Consider the following 19,087-nt stretch of genomic DNA (forward strand, 5'->3'; position numbering starts at 1 on the left):
CATGCATTCCTGTGTTTCAATGCCATGTAAATGACTGAAGTGTAATAATGGATCACCTTTCTTATAGTTGCAGAGTATTGAGGTAGCATACTCTGATCCAGCCCTTCTGTCTGCTTCAGCTTCTCACATACGGCTTCCACATTCATTGAGCTCAAAGGCACATGTGATCCTCCAGTGGCTGATCCTGTGACTGTTCCTGTTCCCTATGCAAGCGGAAAAATGTGCACAAACAACATATTCAAATGCTCAGCATGTCTGATGCAAATCAAACTGTCTTCAATTATATGCATTTTTGGATATGGAACTAAAAAGTAAGATTATCATAATTAGTGCCAAATTATCTAAATATAATACTGGAAAATACTAACATATGGTGGTAGTAATAACAATAATAATTAGAAGGAAATGGCTGAGACACTGTCCATCCTAGAAAAGTGTTCTTGTTTAACCAAACTAATTAAAAAATCAATATAAGATATAACAAACTAATATATCAATATAAGCAAGGGTTAAAACTACAGTGTCACCATTAGGGATTTGCATAGATTTAATTAGGTCAAATTTTAAAAGCAAGACAAGGCCGTATTAAACAATCTGGATTCCAGTGTTTTACCCAAACTCTTCATGCTAACTTCAGACTAAGATGACGTAGGGTGACTCTCTCAGCTTCTGGGAGTAACACCAAAGAGGGCGTGGGGAGGGAAAATGAATGCATCTGCAGGTGGCCAGTACAACAAGGCTCTAAATTCGCAGAAAAGTTGTGGGGTCTCTGTGCCACGATACAGAGGTGGCTAAAGCAAGGTGAAGGGGAAGAAATGTAAATCTACGTTTATGCAATTTCACTATAGTGTTAAAATATATCCAGATAAACTGTCCATCTAGATTCTTATGCCACACCCATCAGCAAGATATTCGAGCATCTGAAGAAGTGAGGTTCTTACCCACAAAAGCTTATGCTCCCAATACTTCTGTTAATCTTAAAGGTGCCACAGGACCCTCTGTTGCTTTATATTAGTGATATGTTTCAAACTGTAAATTGGCTCTAATTATTAATCGATGTAGGGCAATCTGTAAAATACGGCTTTCTTTGAAAGTTTTACACAGCGCCCATGAAAAACACTCATTACTCAATCATGATATCTACACTGGAAAAGAATATTTTTCAAAGTAAACACCTGTTATTTATGCTAGAGGGTCAGACACTTAGTTGCTTCTGTAGGTCAAGCTCATTGCACACACCAGAGGCTCCTACCATCCTTCATTCTCCCCTCCCCAATCACAAGCTCCCTGTTTGCCATCCTCCAATCCTTCTTTATTTCAGAGACTCCCTCCAACCTCCCTCATCACCTCCCTGTATGCAGGGTCTCACATTCTCCACTTGTGTCATGAACTGTGTGCCCCCTCATTCCTCCCTTCCCTCTTCTCCACCATGACAGGGGCTCTGTGTGCCCTCCATTCACCCTTCCAGCACATGGCTGGGGCTCGGTGTCCCCCATACCACTGTGCCTTATTCTCCCCCGAATACCACGGGTCCTGTGTGCCTCTCAATTCCTCTCTTCAAGGGTCTGAGTGGCCCACCATCCCCCTCCGACCATCACCCAACCCACCCATGACAGGGGCTGTATGTGCTTCCCTTTCCCCTCAACTATTCTTATTTCTTTTTTGTCTATCTGGGAGATACATCTTTCAGGATGTCAAAATTTTAAACTGTACTGGGACATGGGCAGAGAGGAGATGAGGGGTATTGTTATGCAGGAAAGTGTTAATGGCTGCTTTGATTTATAGACAATTACAAAGATGACGGATGCTGCTGGATCTGTGAACCAGATGCAAGGGTCTCAGACTCCCTCCCCCCATTTCTCTCTTCTGATTTCACAAAAAGCAAAGGGGTTCTGCCCACTGACACCTAGAACATTCCCTGAAATTTTGGAACTCGTCGGATGTGGTGATCAAAAGTTATCACGTTACATAGAGAAAAACAGAGAAATTCCATCAAGACCTCTTTTGCCTGTATAATTCTATATATCAATTATATATCAATTTCCCCTTCAGAGCTAACAGATTACTACAACTGTGTCATCTTTTAAAATCACTAACTCATCTGTGTATATAAGTCTGCTTGCTTTAATCTTGTAATAACGCTCTCATTTCTTTTCTTAGTCAATAAATCTTTAGTTACTTTATTACAGGATTGGCTACGAGCATTGTCTTTGGAGAGAGATCTAAAGTATAAAATGACCTGAGGTAAGTGACTGCTCTCTTGGGACTCAGAGCAACCTGAATATTTTGTGCTCTTTGGTGTATAGCAACCAACTATCACTAAGTCCAGCTTGACTGGGTAGCAAGATAGACTGGAATATCAAGGGGACTGCCTCTGACTCTGTTTTAAGACTGTTATAGTGCTTTAGAGTTCATATTTCTTACTGGGTTGGTGAAATATAATTATAGAAATATAACCCAGTTTGGAGTCTCTGCCCTGCTTCTTGACAGTCTGCCCTGAGATTGGCACTAATGCTCATGAACCACTCCAGACACTATGACACAATGGTTTACAGAAAAACACAAGAGACAAAGAGTACACACTGAAGCAAATAAGTATAGTTCTCTATAACTGTCTCCCTTAAAACAGAATAACAGAATCATAAAAATCTAGGGCTGGAAGACACCTCCAGAGGTCATCAAGTCCAGCACCCTGTGCTGAGGCACGACCAATTAAACCTAAACCATCCCTAAGAGGCATTTGTCTAATCTGTTCTTAAAAATCTCTGATGATGGGGATTCCATAATAGCTATTCTCCTAATACCTAAACTAAATCTCCCTTGCTGCAGATTCAGATGATTATTTCTTGCCCTACCTTTGGTGGACATGGAGAACAACTGATCACAGTCCTCCTTTTAAACAGCCCTTAATATATTTGAAGTCTGTTATCAAATACCCCTTCAATCTTATTTTCTCCAGACTAAACATGGACAGTTTTTTTTAACTTTTCCTCATAGGTCAGGTTTTCTAAACCTTTGATCTTTCTTGTTGCTCTTTTCTGGACTCGCCAATTTGTCCACATCTTAAAGCGTGATGCCAAGAACTGGACCCACTACTCCAACTGGGGCCTCAACAGTGCTGAGTAAAGTGGGACAATTAAGTCCCACGTCTTACATGCAACACTCCTGTTAATACACCCCAGAATGATATTAGCCTTTTTCACAACTGCATCACATTGTTGACTCACATTCAATTTGTGATCCACTATAACCCACACATTCTTTTCAGCAGTACTGCTGTTTAGCCAGTTATTCCCCATTTTGTAGCTATCTGATTTTCCTTTTTTAAAGTGTAGTACTTAGCACTTGTCTTTACTGAATTTCATCTTGTTGATTTCAGACCAATTCTTCAATTTGTCAAGGTCATTTGAAATTCTAATCCTGTCTTCCAAAGTGTTAGCAACCCTTCTCAGCCTGGTATTATCTGCAAATACTATAAGCGCACACTCTACTCAATTATCCAAGTAATGAATGAAAATATTGGATAGTACTGGACCCAAGACAGACCCCTGCTGAAAGAGATTTCAACATTAAATGTATTTCTACATATTTAAAAGGAATAAGAGAGGTTTCAAAATATTGTAACATTTATTTAGTGGTAATAAAACAATGTAAAAATATCAGTATAATTGGGAAAGTCCAGAAAGAGTTAATTCTACTCACAGAAGAACATAGTTATTGAAAAGTGCTGTCTAAGAGTGAATGCTATACAGTACAACTTTAATTATCAAATGTAATGGAACTCATTAAATAATTTTGAATAGTTGGAGTTTTGGATAATGAACATAGTTAACAGTTCTTAGTATTGTGACCTTGTTTTAGCTAACAGGGAGTTTTGGATAACTGAAGTTTAACCGTGTATCTAGGCTTTATCTTCTTGGCCATGTGCAAATATTTGGATCAAGCATGATTAACAACTTCGGTTGCATCAGTTCCATATGAGACTGTGGTGAAATATTTCCTTTCCAAAGACACCCTTAAGCATTCCATATATAGTAAACTATAAACATCTAAATAGTTAAAGGTACCACTACATCAGTGGTCTCCAACCTTTTTACATACAAGATCACTTTTAAAATTTAAGTGCAACCCAGGATCTACCCTGCTCCTTCCCCGAGGCCCTGCCCCTTCCTTGAAGCCCCGCCCTGCTCATTCCATCCCTCCTCCCTCCGTCTCTCACTCTCTCTCACCCTCACTCACTTTCACCGGGCTGGGGCAGGGGGTTGGGTTTCGGGAGGGGGTGCAGGGTGCAAGCTCTGGGAGGGAGTTTGGATGCAAGAGGGGGCTCTGGACTGGGGCAGAGTGTTGGGATGCAGGAGGGGGTATGGGGTGCTGGGGCAGAGGATTGGGGTGTAGGAGGGGGTATGGGGAGCAGGAGGGGGTATGGGGTGCTGACTCTGGGAGGGGGCTCCGGGCTGGGGTGCGGGCTCCCACCAGGCAGCACTTACCGTGGGCAGCGGCGCAGTGGGGCTAAAGCAGGCTCCCTGCCTGCCGTGGCCCCACACCACTCCCGGAAGCGGCCAACATGCCCCTGTGGCCCCTGGGGTGGGGCATGTGGCTCCGCGTGCTGCTCCTGCCTGCAAGCACCGCCCCCACAGCTCCCACTGGCCGCAGTTCCCCGTTCCCAGCCAATGGGAGCTGCGAGGACGGTGCTTGCGGGCAGGAGCAGCGCGCAGAGACCCCTATCCCCCAGGGGCTGCAGGGGCATGCTGGCCACTTCCAGGAGCGGCGTGGGGCTGGGGCAGGCAAGGAGCCTGCCTTAGCCCTACTGCACCGCCAGACTTTTACCAGCTGGAGATTGCGATTGACTGGCACAGGCTCCAGGATCGACCAATCGATTATCATCTATGGGTTGGTGACCACTGCACTATATCATCTGGAATTTCAGAGCAGGCCATAGAATGTTACCCTACTTTTATCATCACACATTCTGCTGTGACACTTCAGTTTTTCAATCCTTCCTCTTCCTTTTCTAGAAAACTAATTTCTGCCTTTGGCATCATAATCCAACACACATAAACCCATTATTATTCAGAGGTCTCAGAGGACATCCAAAACCTCTGTATAATCACAGGATTACTTAACCAAAGGGCTCAGCCCTGTGGAACTCTTAAATTCTGCAGAAATGATGTTAATCACCAAAAGCCCCTAAATTTTGCAGGAACAGAGCCCACTCTTGCAAAGCTTAGCTCTGTGCACAGAAATCTAAGATCTGTGTGCAAGACAGAACAGAGTGCTGGGGACGGAAAGTGCACAGCAGGAAGAGACATTTCTGAAAGTTGGTACAAGCAGAGCCCTCTATCTGTAATCTGGTTATTCCAGCTGTCCCCAGAGCCATCAGAAGTGCTAGTTCTATTAGCAGTGCACCCACCTAGCCTTCACAGTTCCTGCTTATGGAATTTTGGTTTCAGCACTGTGGAACATCTAGGCACCACAGGACTGAAGCTAAACTCCTGTGGAGGTCCATCACTTTAAATAGGTCACACTACAAAAAAATTCCACTTCTTCAAAGCTTAGAAGCTCAACATCACACAGGTAAACTCTGAGATGCAAAACTGTGCTTTAGTTAACTACAGTTCAGTTAATCGGGGTTTACCTGTAATTCTTTGTGAACAATGAAGAATGTATTTATGTTCTGTATAGTGTTTCTCTCTTTTCTCTTTATTTAAGTATTTCACTTTCAAAGGTAAGATGAAGAGACCTTTAAGAGAGTTTAAGAGATTCAAGGAAAGAATCACATTTACTCTTGATAATGAGAACACCTACAGCTACACTAGACAATATTCAATTTAATTTTTTTAAAAAGGATATAAAGCCTCATATACTTCAAGGTATAAGCCAATCACTAATTGATTAATGTTAGGAAGCACTTTTCCCTCTGAACTATATAACTGCCCACACTACAGGCTTTCTTGCACCTTCCTCTGAAGCATCTGGCACTGCACACTGCTGGAAATAAACTACTGGATTAGATGGACTACTGGTCAGATCTGGTATGGCTAGTCTTATGATTTCAAACAATAGAGAGGCTACTAGGTATACAAGAAGAGAGGCTGTTGCAGGCACATACGGCAATAGTTGAGCATTATTTGTATTCCCTTCTTATGTAACCTTTACGTTTTCCAATACTTACCTTTTATAATCACTTTTACATTCTTAGCCTTCTTAGTCTCCTACTTGCCAAATAGTTTTGGCTAATAGTTCCCCACCCACACACTCACTTTTGATATTCACAATTAATTATCTCATAATTATTTCATGGTCTGTAAATAGTAAAAGATATTCCAGTTTCTTTTATGAATAAAACTAAACAGTTTTAACTAGAGCATTTTAATACTAACAAAACGACAGATTATGGGTTTTTTTAAACAAATACATTTCTGTTCTAAAGGGTAACTGCAATCTAGCATGAAGGTCAAACAACAAAAATAATTTTTGGATTCTCTTAGTTAAAACTTACACATTTGTTACCTTGACTTGATTGCTTGAGAAACTTGTCCAAAAGGCAACAAAAAATGGTCATAACATTTTTAATCATTCTGATATTAAAATTTTTATCCAAGTAGTCAGCACAATTCAGAAATGTTTAGAGATATTTGGATGTATTATTCCAATCTTCTTCCTATTCCAATGTGATTTCTCAACAATATTCTTACAATGAATGCAGTGAATAAGAGATGCTGAAAAGCATGAACTAGGTTAATCCACCCATAAGCACAATTTACTGGTTAGTTCAAATTATACTTTTAGTGGAAAAATCTATTATAATTTGAAAAATGGCAGCCATAAACTATGACAAAAATTATTTTATAATGGTGTTGCTAACATAAATACTCTAAGAACAATGTGAAGAGTTTCAACAGTTTGTGAACTGTGAATCTATCTAATATAGTATCTGTAGATTACCACAAAGAAATAAAGAAGGAAATTTCACACAGTGTTAAGATGGAATAGGCATTCTTGCATTAAATCAAAATATTTTAGCAGTCAAGAGCAAGTCACTATTTCTGCATGCATTAGGAGTTAGTTTAGAAAGAAGCATTTTCTCTATCAAAAATTATATGGGAAAATGCTAAAATATTTAGATTTTTGTTAAAGAATAAATCATTTGAAATAAATACACATTAATCCAAATCACTCTTTATAAAAAACACTGCCTGAAGAATAAATAATGTAATTGCTTTAGGGATAATGTCGTCATGTAAGTGAATTAAGACTGTACTTAAACTGACACATTTTTCAGCTTAGAGAACATTACACTGAAAAATATTTGCCATGCAAAAGCTAAAAGCAGCTTGTCAAAGCAAACCTAAGGGCTAGTAATGAGCATTAATTTATAGACAGCCTAGCATGAAGAGCTTTTGCAATGATTCCATCAAATAAGTGAATGACAATGCATAGAAAGTTGCTGTACCTGTTTCTGTTTGTTTAACCCAGATTTACACAGCTTCAAGAAAGGGACAAAAACAGAATGAAAAGACAGAAGCTTAAAGTGAAACATCAAAAATGTCTAAAGATGTAACTGACATTCATATTAATCTAATTTAAAACAGTACATGTAAAACTAGCTTTATGTTTTATGTACAAAGTTAGTATACTGAGATTTTTTTTATACTACAATTAAACATTTAAGATAGATATTTCTGATAAGTGACTTGCTCCTTTTGTACTCGTAAAAAAGCAGATGAATACTTGTTGAAGTTTAATATCCTAGGACAGAGGGAATAGCTGCATCATTTTTACTGTGAATAATCTTGGTTTGCAGCCTAAAATTCCTTTGTCATTTCAAAATTAGGTCACACCATTATTTGTCGAATAATTTTAAAGTCCTCATAGCTAAGCAAGGAAAACAGAGCTGAAAAGGTAGATTTTCAGAACAAATAGTAATAGGGTTTATAGTTCATATTCTAAGGGGATTAATTCCACATTAACAACATTTGCAAGAATAAGTGAAAAACTTCCCAGGCTACATCCTTTGACCATACCCAGACCTGTTCATTAAAAAAACACTTCCATTATTTTTAAAAGATAGGCAGGGTTTATGTATAATTACATGATTGCACAGGTCCAATTTTAGGGCCACTTCAATGAAAGTACATTATATGCCTCAAGGCACTATTGATTTCATGCAACAGGGAAAACATCTTTAAAACAATACAATTATGTTGAGGCATGCTCCATCCTAGCAAATGCAATTAGTAATGCTAACTTGATTCATGATATATGTTGGTAGATATGTAGTAGTAGGATTTTATGTTTGTATTTTGGATAATTTAGAATGAAGGATATAATAATGCAGCATGTACTAAATGTATTGATGTATGTATGATTTAACCATATCCTGCCAGCCACCCTTTTTGAATAGCAGAAAGGAATGGCCTAAGGGGCCATTGGTAGAAACGCATCAGACAGGCTGCCTGTGTCTGAACTGATGTTAAGGCAGGAACAAACCAGAACAGTTCTTATGGCTGATTATGGTCACCTTTTGTTTTAGGATAAGTTTTCATTACAGTATTTGCTATAAGGTCTTGTTTCTTATCTGCATTGCAAACAAAGTTGTGTAAGGTTCCTTTGTAATCCCTTTAGTAACCATATAACCCTTTCTAAAATGTAATCCTGTCTGAAATTCTCTGTAAAATTGTTTGGTGTGAGTAAAGGATGTGTGCATGGTTAAGGATAAGTGTGAAAGCCATCACAAATGTCCAGATGGTCAAGAAGAAGTAAGAGACTTGGAGAGATAGCAGGAAACAATCAGAAAACATCCATTGTATCTGACGCTAAACAAGTTAGCAGCATTGACAACCTGAGAGGTGAGGCAAACACCCCCCCACCCCCCAAGGCGAGACAACAAATAAGAGATAACAGTGGAAAACCCCAAGATTAATACCACATAAGGACTAACGATTACAGAATGACATTGCAAAATCCATAGACTAAAGTGGGAATTTACAAGTATAAAGCTGGGGTTTTTGCCATAGAACTCTGGGTTCAGTCCTGCAGAGCATCGGATCACGACCAACAGAGCCCAGCTCCTCACTCGTGCTCGATCTAACTGGCCATTAGATTGACTCGAACAATGACAGACGGGTAACTATAAGATCATCTGCAAGACGTGTGTGTGTGTGTGTGTGTGTGTGTGTGTGTGTGTGCGCGCTGTTATATTTTCAATAAACGCGGCGTATTGCCTTTTCCCCTGAAAAGATCCCATGCGCTTCTTATAAGTGTAACAGATAACATAAATCATCTTCATATTGCAATCTGGTGACAAACTCTTTAGACTGGGCAGAGATCATGCCTTCTTTGCTGTCAGAAAAGTGCCCAGAAAATCATGAGTGCTACTGGAAAACAAAAGTTAATACTGTTTCATTAAAAATACCACACTATACCCTACTGGCACAACAAACTGTTTACCTGTCTACTTGGATTTTGGAACAGACTAAAGAATACTAAATTTGTTGTGAAGAAGATATTTTGGAGACTCCAAAAGTACAGCTAGGGGTCAGTATTATAATACCCTGTAGGCCAAATCCTGCACTTACTAAAGTTAATGGCAAAGCTTCCATTCTGTTTCAATGACACAGGATCAGGCCCCAAATCAGTTAATTTACTAAAGAGAACCAGCATTAAACCTGCAGGGAATTTTAACAGTATTCTTTATCCACTATTCCAGAAACCCATGAAAATTATGGACTAGATAGAGCTAGAACACAAAATACAAGTTTGAAATATATATACACATGTGTGTGCACTCACACAGTGCCTACAATGTACTCTGCACAACATAATGCACAAAAAAGACTAAACATGTAATTATAATCACACGAGTTTTACACCAACATCAGTCCACTAATTTCCATGATGTTGCTTCAGATTTACACTGGTGTAGGAAAGACCAGAATCAGGCTCTAAGATTTTAGGATCTTGGGTTATAAAACTGGTTAACTTCATTGACATACTGACATCAATGGCAGGAGCCACAAAGCATGAAGAGGTATTGTGCAACTGTAGAATCACAGAAATGTAGGGCTGGAAGGGATCTTGAAAAGTCATTAACTCCAGCCCCCTGCACTGAGACAACATCTTCTCCACACAGCTCTGCCAATTCACAGAAATTTTGACCCATATAAAAAAAATGGGTCTTCCAGAGTTACCAGCTCCTTGCACTGGCCAAAAAAGCTTACTAAAAAGCAAGTCAAGGGAGCTTCTTTCCTCTACTGAGGGCTAAATAAATCAACCCTTCTAGGCCATGCCACACTCAGGAATCAAGACTGAGCTTTAATCCTCCATGTGGTATTCCTATTAGATCACCAAACTAGTCACAGTAGTTGGTATTCATTAAAAATTTCATAAGGATTGTTAGTACACTGAATTATTTTGCATGCATGGATCCATGCATTATAGAATAAGTAAAAGCTATTATCATATATAGTGGCAAAGATGCATGGATTAAGGACTCCCTAAATATTCGAACAGAATTATTACAGTCTATTGTATCCATCATTTGTGGATAATTGAAGTGCCTCAAACACCTCAATTGAGCCTGTAATAACTCTGAAGAATTCATCTTATACTCAATGGAAGCATGAAAACAGTTCATTTTTTCCATCATGGTTAAATCAATAGAGAACGAACACATTGAGTAATATTGTTTCTGTCTTCCACAGAAATTCAACCAGAAAGCCAGCAAGGTCAGTATTACCTTGCACAGGGGACTCCCCAGAGGTATAGGGATAGCAAATCCATCCTGACTGACAGAGCCTACTTGTGGAAGCAGCAAAGAGTCCTCTGGCACCTTATAGACTAACAGACGTATTGGAGCATGAGCTTTCGTGGGTGAATACCCACTTCTTCGGATGCATGTCACATGCAGCCAAAGAAGTGGGTATTCACCCACGAAAGCTCATGCTCCAATACGTCTGTTAGTCTATAAGGTGCCACAGGACTCTTTGCTGCTTTTACAGATCCAGACTAACGCGGCTACCCCTTTGATACTTGTGGAAGGGCTTTCAGAGGATTAGGGATTCATAACAGGGCCCTTCCAGCCTCCTTCACACAGAGCAGAGGAGAAGAGAATCAAGTATTTACACAAAATAATCACAAGCACTACAAAATTCAGAATCAGGGTTTTAACTGCCCCATTAACTTTACATTTTGATCAAAATATTACAGGATTTCAGAACAATATATGATCTTGAATGCTGCTATATGTAGGTTCAATAGCATTAGTTAAAGAATGAGAAACACTCCGTGCCTATAAAATCCTTAATTAACGTTATTTTAATCCAGGCTTGGTCTTTGTTGCCATAATTATGCTGGAATTCTTGTTTTTCCCATTGTTGCATAATAAAAAAATGACATTTTATGCAAACCTTTTCTTGCATCAGTGAAAGACAAAAAATACCTTAAGTCACACATTTAGGCTGTTGCAGGTAACAGGATAAAGCAATTAAGATAATGGTTAAAACTATGTTAACCCTTTTGTGTTGGCAGTCACCAGAGCTTGATGGCCAGGAATGGTTTTCTATTGACTTCCACAATTAAGGGTTAAAACAGCCACATATAAAGGAAGATATCTTTGTATGAATATTTATAATGAAATAAAGACTAAAGTTGTGGAACACAAAATTCTAATATTACCTTATTCATGAGTAAAGGTAGACCTTAACACGCTAGCTCATGAATATGATTATGATACAGTAACCCCTCACTTAACGTTGTAGTTATGTTCCTGAAAAATGCAACTTTAAGTGAAATGATGCTAAGCGAATCCAATTTCCCCATAAGAATGAATGTAAAGGGGGGAGGGGGCTTAGGTTCCAGGGAAATTTTTTTTTGCCATACAGTACAGTACTATAGTTGGGAGGTGCCACCGCCTTACCCCACACAGGCACAGCCCACTGGCACTGGAGACAATGAGGCAGGCAAGGAGGCTGAAGGTGCTGTAGGCTAGGAGAAGCACGTTGAGCAGCAGCAGCGGCAGCTTCCCCTACTCTGCAAGCACCAGGGGTGGGGGGCTCCACCCTCGGCCCGCCCATGCCACCCCTTCCGCCAAGCCCCCACCCTTCACCCGCCTCTTCTCCCCCCCCTTTACTCCGCACGCCGTGCCCTCGCTCCTCCCCCATCTCTCCTGCCCGTGGCAATCAGCTGGCTTGCAGCATTCAGGAGGCAGGAGGGAGAGGGGAGGAGCGAGGACACAGCGCACAGGCTCCCCCTCCCTCCTCTGCCTCAACACCGCAAGCCAGCTGGTTGCTGCGGGCAGGAGGGAAGGGGGAGGAGCAAGGACTCGGTGCGCAGGCTTCCCCCTCTCTCCCCTGTCTCCTGCCCACGGCAATCAGCTGGTTTGCGGCATTCGGAAGGCAGGGGCGGGAGGGGGAGCCTGCGTGCCAAGTCCTCGCTCCTGCCCCCTCCCTCCTGAATGCCGCAAGCCAGCTGATTGCCGTGGGCAGGAGGCGGGGAGGGGGATGGGACGAGGGGGAAGGCGCTGATCCACGGGGTCTGCCAGCGGGTGGGAGGCGTTGTGGGGAGGGGGCGTAGGGGAGCTGATAAGGGGGCTGCCAGCTGTGGACAAAGCAGGCAGCCAAACGACATTATAGCGAAGCATTGTACAACTTTAAATGGAGCATGTTCTGTAATTGAGCAGGGACGTAAGATCGAAACAACATTAAGCGAGAAGACGTTAAGTGGGGAGTTACTGTATATAACAGATTTTTTTTTTATTTTTATATAAAGTTGCTTTATGCTGTAACAACTGCAGCAGCTTTATGCTGGGATATTGGAACAAAAGAGAAGAGGATAGGATTCAGCCATTCAGTTCTAAAAACTAAGTAATGAATGGCCAACTGCCATTCCCCACTCCTTTTAACCATCCCGGAACTGCTTGTGAAGACTGAAAACACTGTACTCTTAGCTGAAGTACTTCATAGCTACTAAGGAGGACAGGGGAGACTAAGGGGAAAATAATACAGTAGGTCTTATAAGTAAAATATTAGCACTTGAATTCATTCACAAACTACATTTATTAGTGTTCAACTACTCTATTTGCCCACCAAGCCACTGATGCAGTGTTAGTGAACTGCAGTTAAAATCAACGCAGACTCATTACTGCTGACGAAGCAATGAGATGCTAAATTTCCACACCACATGACTACTCATTTACCATTGAGGGGTCTGTGGGTGAAGAAAGCCCCTCATCGGCATCCTCCTTGATAACATCCTAACAACAACAAAATATTATTGTTTGGGTAAAATGATTAAGGGCTCAAAAATATGAAGTAAACAATGAATGGAAATGAGTCTAATAATAATAATACATTATTCAACAGAAACATTTGTTTTACTGAAGTGATTAAAAAAGATTTTAAAATATTTTAAAGCTATGCCCAAAGGCATCAATATTCTAGTATTAAAGTGATTGTCAAATGAGGCTTTTATTTTCTTAGGCTTCCTCAGTTCTAAATTCTCTTTTGAACACCAATCTATTTCAGTAAAATATGAAAATCTTTAAAAAGGGATTTTATTTTTATTTCTATACGCACCTAGAAAAAAGCATAGAACTTATTTTTGCTTTTGAAATGTAAATGTAAGATATAAACCATATGTATTTTAACATAAAACTACAACTGATGTATACTGAACATAAAATGTATTTTGTTTTAGTCTGAATTAAAACAATTTAAAATAAGCGGTCCTTTTAATTAATAATTATTTTATTTTGGCCTTTTGATATCCCACATTCTATGCAAAGCAATAGGATGCAACTATATTTTCTCCTAGTCTTTCGTTATATATTATACATATATATATTCTCTATATAAAAGTGTTTTACAATATTTTACAAAGTGAGATATAAATTTATGAGTACAGATGTTTGTGTCATACTACTAAGTCACATCATGTTATTTACGATAGTAGGAAATGGGTGTTTTCACTAAAAAGTCATCCTGCCAATCCCATGTGTCAGTAAAAAGTATTCTAATCTTGGTTTTTGGATGTTAGAATTAATTTCCACTCTATATATGGTATTTACTAAAAGTAAAAACAAAATACATTTTACATTTCATGTTAGCAATACCTTAATTTCTTAAAACTATTTATAAAAATATAGTGTGTATTACTATATTGCAGTTAACAACCTTACTTCTGTATTACTCAGTATTCTTATATTTTAGGTTAGTATTTTAATTGTCCTTCAAAATACTTACTAGGCCATTGTTCTGATCTCTGGACAAACCCGTTTTTAGTGATGGACGTGAGATGTGATGAGAACTGCCAGGGTAGTACCCTGGCATGTACATATATGGGGCAAAGAATGGCTATGGAAAGAAACATGTAACAAAAAAAACAAAAAAAAGGACAAAATTACACAAAATCAAAATGTAATAATAATCGAAAGAAAAGTTATTTCAACAAAATACATCTTCTGCTTAAGAATGCTACATTTAATAACGTTAGACATTGCAAATACTAAAAGCTTTATTTATCTTTTACTTAATCAAAAGCTCTAGAGTTAGCTTTTCAAAGTTGCTCAGTATTGACCTCTCTGCACCCACTGACGCCAATAAGAGTTTTAGCATTGACTTCAAAGGGGAACAGCTGAAGGTGAATGCTGAACACTTTTGAAAGTCCCATCGCAATGTCTGGAGGGAAGGGGGCAGGAGGAGTGGACAGAGCAATAAAAAAAACGCTTCATCCTTCTATTAATTTCACCATCACAAAGCTCTTCAACTTACAATTACAGGGAACAAAAGCTCACTACAGTTTGCAAAACTTCGTAATATTTATCATACTTGGATATCTATAGAACTACATAGAAAATGGAGTGCATGGCACATAACCGTGGAAGTTTTGATTATAGGAGCTACCAGTTTTTGAATTTGTTTTATTTTTAAAGTATTTTAATACAATCGTGTTCAATTTTTAGTTTAGATTTTTGCATTTTTACAGCACATTATGATGCTATAAAGCTACACGTATGCAAAATGTAAGTTCTTAATACAAAAATATTTTAAATCAATGTAAATTTTAATTAAATAAAACAATTAAAGTTTTTATTAGAATTATTGTTAAATGTTTTTTGCTTTGAAAAATATAAGGTGGAGAACAAATACTAATTGACTAATCACTCTTGTGGATCAGGCAAGTATCTCTCTCTCTCTTTTTTTTTTTTTTTTAAACAGATGGGATTTAAGGAGACAAATGTTAAGTAACTTGCAAAACATATAAAGCACGCCAGTGCCTGAGTCAGAATTAGAACTCAGGAGTTCCTGGCTCCCAGACCTGTGCTTAGTCTTCCAGATGACTGCTTCATACAATGGTAGCCAAAAGTAGATAAAGACCTCAAAATTACAAATACACCTCTACCCCAATATAACGCGACCCGATATAACACGAATTCAGATATAACGCGGTAAAGCAGTGCTCCGGGGGGGCAGGGCTGCGTACTACGGCGGATCAAAGCAAGTTCGATATAATGTGGTTTCACTATAACGCAGTAAGATTTTTTGGCTCCCGAGGACAGCGTTATATTGGGGTAGAGGTGTACATTTCCCGTTTTAAAACAAAGTATTCAAAAACAGTTTCCCCTTTACTTACATACCATGACCAAATATAGGATTCTGTATTTGATCTGTGAATGTCAGAAATAATACCACCTACACCAACACCCCAATTATGATTGTGTTATGCAAATACAGCAACTGTAGATGTGCAAAATATGGAATCCTGCAATTGATGATGCAGATAAGATAGGTAGAAACTGCTTTTCAAACATTGCAACATATTTGTTTTGACCTGTATATACATTTGTAATTTTGAAGTTTACACATTTAATGTGTTGTCTGATCCCAATTTTTAATATTTTTATAAAAGTGCTGCAGTGTGCCTTTAAAATGATTTTTTCAGTACTTTCCTTCTCAGTTTTCTTATAGAGCCATGCAATTTAAGACTGATGTGTTTAAATAAAATAAAAAGATAAAAAATAATCTACCTTTAGTTTCCAGGAACCAAGGCTCTTTTGAAACCATTCCATAATTTTTCAGAATACGTTTATACTTTGTACATATGCTCATTTTGAAAATTCCTATTTTATGTTATTAAGAGAGACAAGGTGGGTGAGGGAATATCTTTTTATTGGACCAACTTCCGTTGGCGAGACAGACAAGCTCTTGAGCTAGGAGCTCTATGTGGCTCAAAAGCTTGTCTCTCTCCCTAACAGAAGTTGGTCCAATAAAAAGATATTCCCTCACCCACCTTGTCTCTCTAATATCTTGGGACCAACATGGCTACAGCTACACTGCATACATATTTTATATTTAGACATTTTTAAAAATAATTTACCATCTTATAGCTGTTCTCTGACAGTGCTGTAGAATCTATATAGCTCCACGCTATTGGGCCTGTACTCCTGCTCATGACAAAGTTCTGAGTGTTCCATGGGACAAAATTCAAAGTACACTACACCACTTTATCACTAGGTGGCAGGCACTTATCTATTGCTGGCAACTGTTATGCCTCTGCGTTTTACACTTCAGTCTAATCACTAAGGATTTAAAAGGATCACAGACTAGAACTGGTTGAAACTCCAAATTTTCTATACCGTGGGAAATTCCAACATGTCAAAGGAATTATAGGTCAAATTCAAAAAAAGAAGTTTAGAAATTTCTCATGGGAAGGAAATTCTGGAATGTTCTCATTCTGGAAAAATCAAAACTGTATTGGTTCAATTTTTCCTAAATGAAGTGGAGCAGCTGGTTGTCCTGACTCCCAAAGACTCCTCATGCCCCCCTGACTCTGAGAACAGCCCAGGGAGTCCCACTGGAGAGTCAGGGAAGTCCTCCACAACAGATCAGGGATCCCAGAAACCTTGAGAGTCCTGGCTCCGGTGGAGGCTCTCAGGCCTCCCAGAGCTGCCACAGTCCCAGCTGCGGAGCTAGAAGCCTAAGCCCTGAGAGTCTCTGCTAAAGTCATTGCACCCAACGTGCCTTCCAGGCTCCCAGCACAGCATCCGGGAACTCAACTCTACTCCTGCCCAGAGCCATGGACCCTGGAAGCCATGAGGTCCTTGCCCAGACAGTCTGCATGGTTGAGCTGCCCCAGAGCCATGGACTGTGGAAGTGTGGGCTCCCCAGCAGCCAACCAGGTTAACTGGCAGAAAACCAGGCAAGTTACTGATGGAATCAGACCTGCAGTTCTACAGAAGCTCATCAAAACCAAAATGCTGGAAAATTCCCCAAAACCTCACCTAAGGACTAAGAAACTGGTATGCTTTGTATATGTTCCAAGGAAGCTGTAAATGAAGTGAAACAAAAACTAAAGAACTAAAGTCTAACTCCAATGTATTTCAGCTATCTAGCTGGGACAAACTATGACTCTGGGTAGTTTATGAAAAACTCAAATGACTCCACTGTCCTAGTGCCAAGGTGAACTGATCTTTGGACTCTCTCTCACGTTTACCAGCCAATGTGTGACAGTACCTATCATATACTGCTACAACCTTTAATTCTTTGGTATTGATGCTAGACAGAAGACAGCAATCCAAACTGAAAATGGTAGTTTCCTCTCACTGTGAGCTACTCTCTTTGACTTGAATATTTTGCAATATGCCTGAGGTCCAGAGAACAATAATCTTCCTGTTACAATTGTGGGAAATTGCTCCCAGAAACAACATTTTAATTTTTTCCCTTCTTAAAATGGTTTAAGACTAAGTATCAATCTAGGCCTTAAACCTCCTAACTATTACCGAATTATATCATAAAGTACCTTGAATAAAGTCTATTTACCATGTGCTACAGGTTCTATAGCAATCTATTCCTGGAAGAGAAGGAATTTTATTTCAGAGTTTCATATGTTACTTCTTGAATTATGTGAATTCTTGAATTTAAATGATTATTCCCTCTCAAAAAATCTTCTAGCCACTTCAAACTATGGGGAGAACTTGCTTGTGTGAGATGACGAATGATCATCTTAGGCAGAAGGGCCCTATTCCCCTCCCTCTATAGCAGGTCCTCTGAATCAAATAGCAGAGGCTGGTTCAATCACTATTTTTGATTCTTTTTGGTCTGCAACCTAGAAATTGGTCAAAAATTATTCCATGACCCACCATTTCCTATCCCCCTTTGGGGGATTTTACTGCTTGCAATTATGCTTTTTACTGCCTGGGAATAGCCTGGGCTCAGGTATTCCATGATTCCACAACTGTGGAATTAGCTCTCCATTGTAGACTCTCGCTCCACAGTCTCAGCTTTCATTTAAAAAAATAGGATGTTTCTAGCCCCTATGGTCGCAGGGATAACACTGAAAACATGAGATGACCATAAATATATACAGAGTGGAACCAGAGGAACTTTGGCTTCCCAAGTTTGCAGACAGCCTGTAAACCATACATCAGAGATGTGATGAGGATCTTCTCCCAACCTTCTCAATACAGGCCCAGTAGGCTGCATGATTCCATGGCCATGGAATTTTTCTTTCTGGCCCTGTAATTTGCCATCCTGCTGCAGCCTGAGTTCCAACATTACGTTTTGTGACCTGCTGAGACCTGTCTAGAAGTACCTCTTGCTCTCCAGCTTTCCCTATAAGAGGGAGTTAATTGGATCACAGTGCATGCTCTGTGCACTGTTCAATGAAGATGAGCAGAGAACCAGACCTGGAGTCCAGCTTGTAGGTAGGGAACTGGGGGACTAGATGTGTACACTGGTAAGCTGCAAAGCCTGGAGCACAGCACAGCCCTAGTAAATGGCTTTCTACTACCTACCAGAGAGCTACTACCAGGGCAGCCTCTCTGTGCTCTACTACTTAGCAAGACTTGCTGCACCTGGTCAGAGCACTCCCTCTCCTCTGGATTCAGCCATGCTGTCAGGTGTAGGCCTGCAAGTTTGAATGGAGGCACCTCCCTTGATCCTGCGAGATTAAGTCTGGTCTGAAAGGGAGAATCCACGGGGCTGTGACTGCTAGGTCTAGGAGCATGCCGAACCAATGCTGGTGAGGCCATGCTGGAGCGATCAGGAGCACCTTGTGAACCAGAGAGATTGCCAGAAAAGCATACAGCAGG

At 39.8% G+C, this 19,087-nt stretch overlaps 1 protein-coding gene across 3 annotated transcripts in view; it reads right to left on the reverse strand.

The window, feature by feature from the left end:
* Nucleotides 1-19,087, reverse strand: part of KIDINS220 (kinase D interacting substrate 220) — a 163,485-nt gene that overhangs the window by 23,876 nt on the left and 120,522 nt on the right. Inside the window, exons 25-28 of one of the 3 annotated variants that reach the window (XM_026655292.2) lie at nucleotides 14,241-14,351; nucleotides 13,196-13,252; nucleotides 7,454-7,486; nucleotides 57-203 (exon numbers count right to left, since the gene is read on the reverse strand). In XM_026655292.2, the coding sequence (XP_026511077.1) occupies nucleotides 57-203; nucleotides 7,454-7,486; nucleotides 13,196-13,252; nucleotides 14,241-14,351 (348 nt within the window). The remainder of the gene's footprint in view (nucleotides 1-56; nucleotides 204-7,453; nucleotides 7,487-13,195; nucleotides 13,253-14,240; nucleotides 14,352-19,087) is intronic. The other 2 variants (XM_026655297.2, XM_026655303.2) reach the window with 2 other exon arrangements.

This window comes from Terrapene carolina, unplaced genomic scaffold, assembly GCF_002925995.2.
Source record: "Terrapene carolina triunguis isolate 2854851 unplaced genomic scaffold, T_m_triunguis-2.0 Scaffold42, whole genome shotgun sequence".
Lineage (NCBI taxonomy): Eukaryota > Metazoa > Chordata > Testudines > Emydidae > Terrapene > Terrapene triunguis.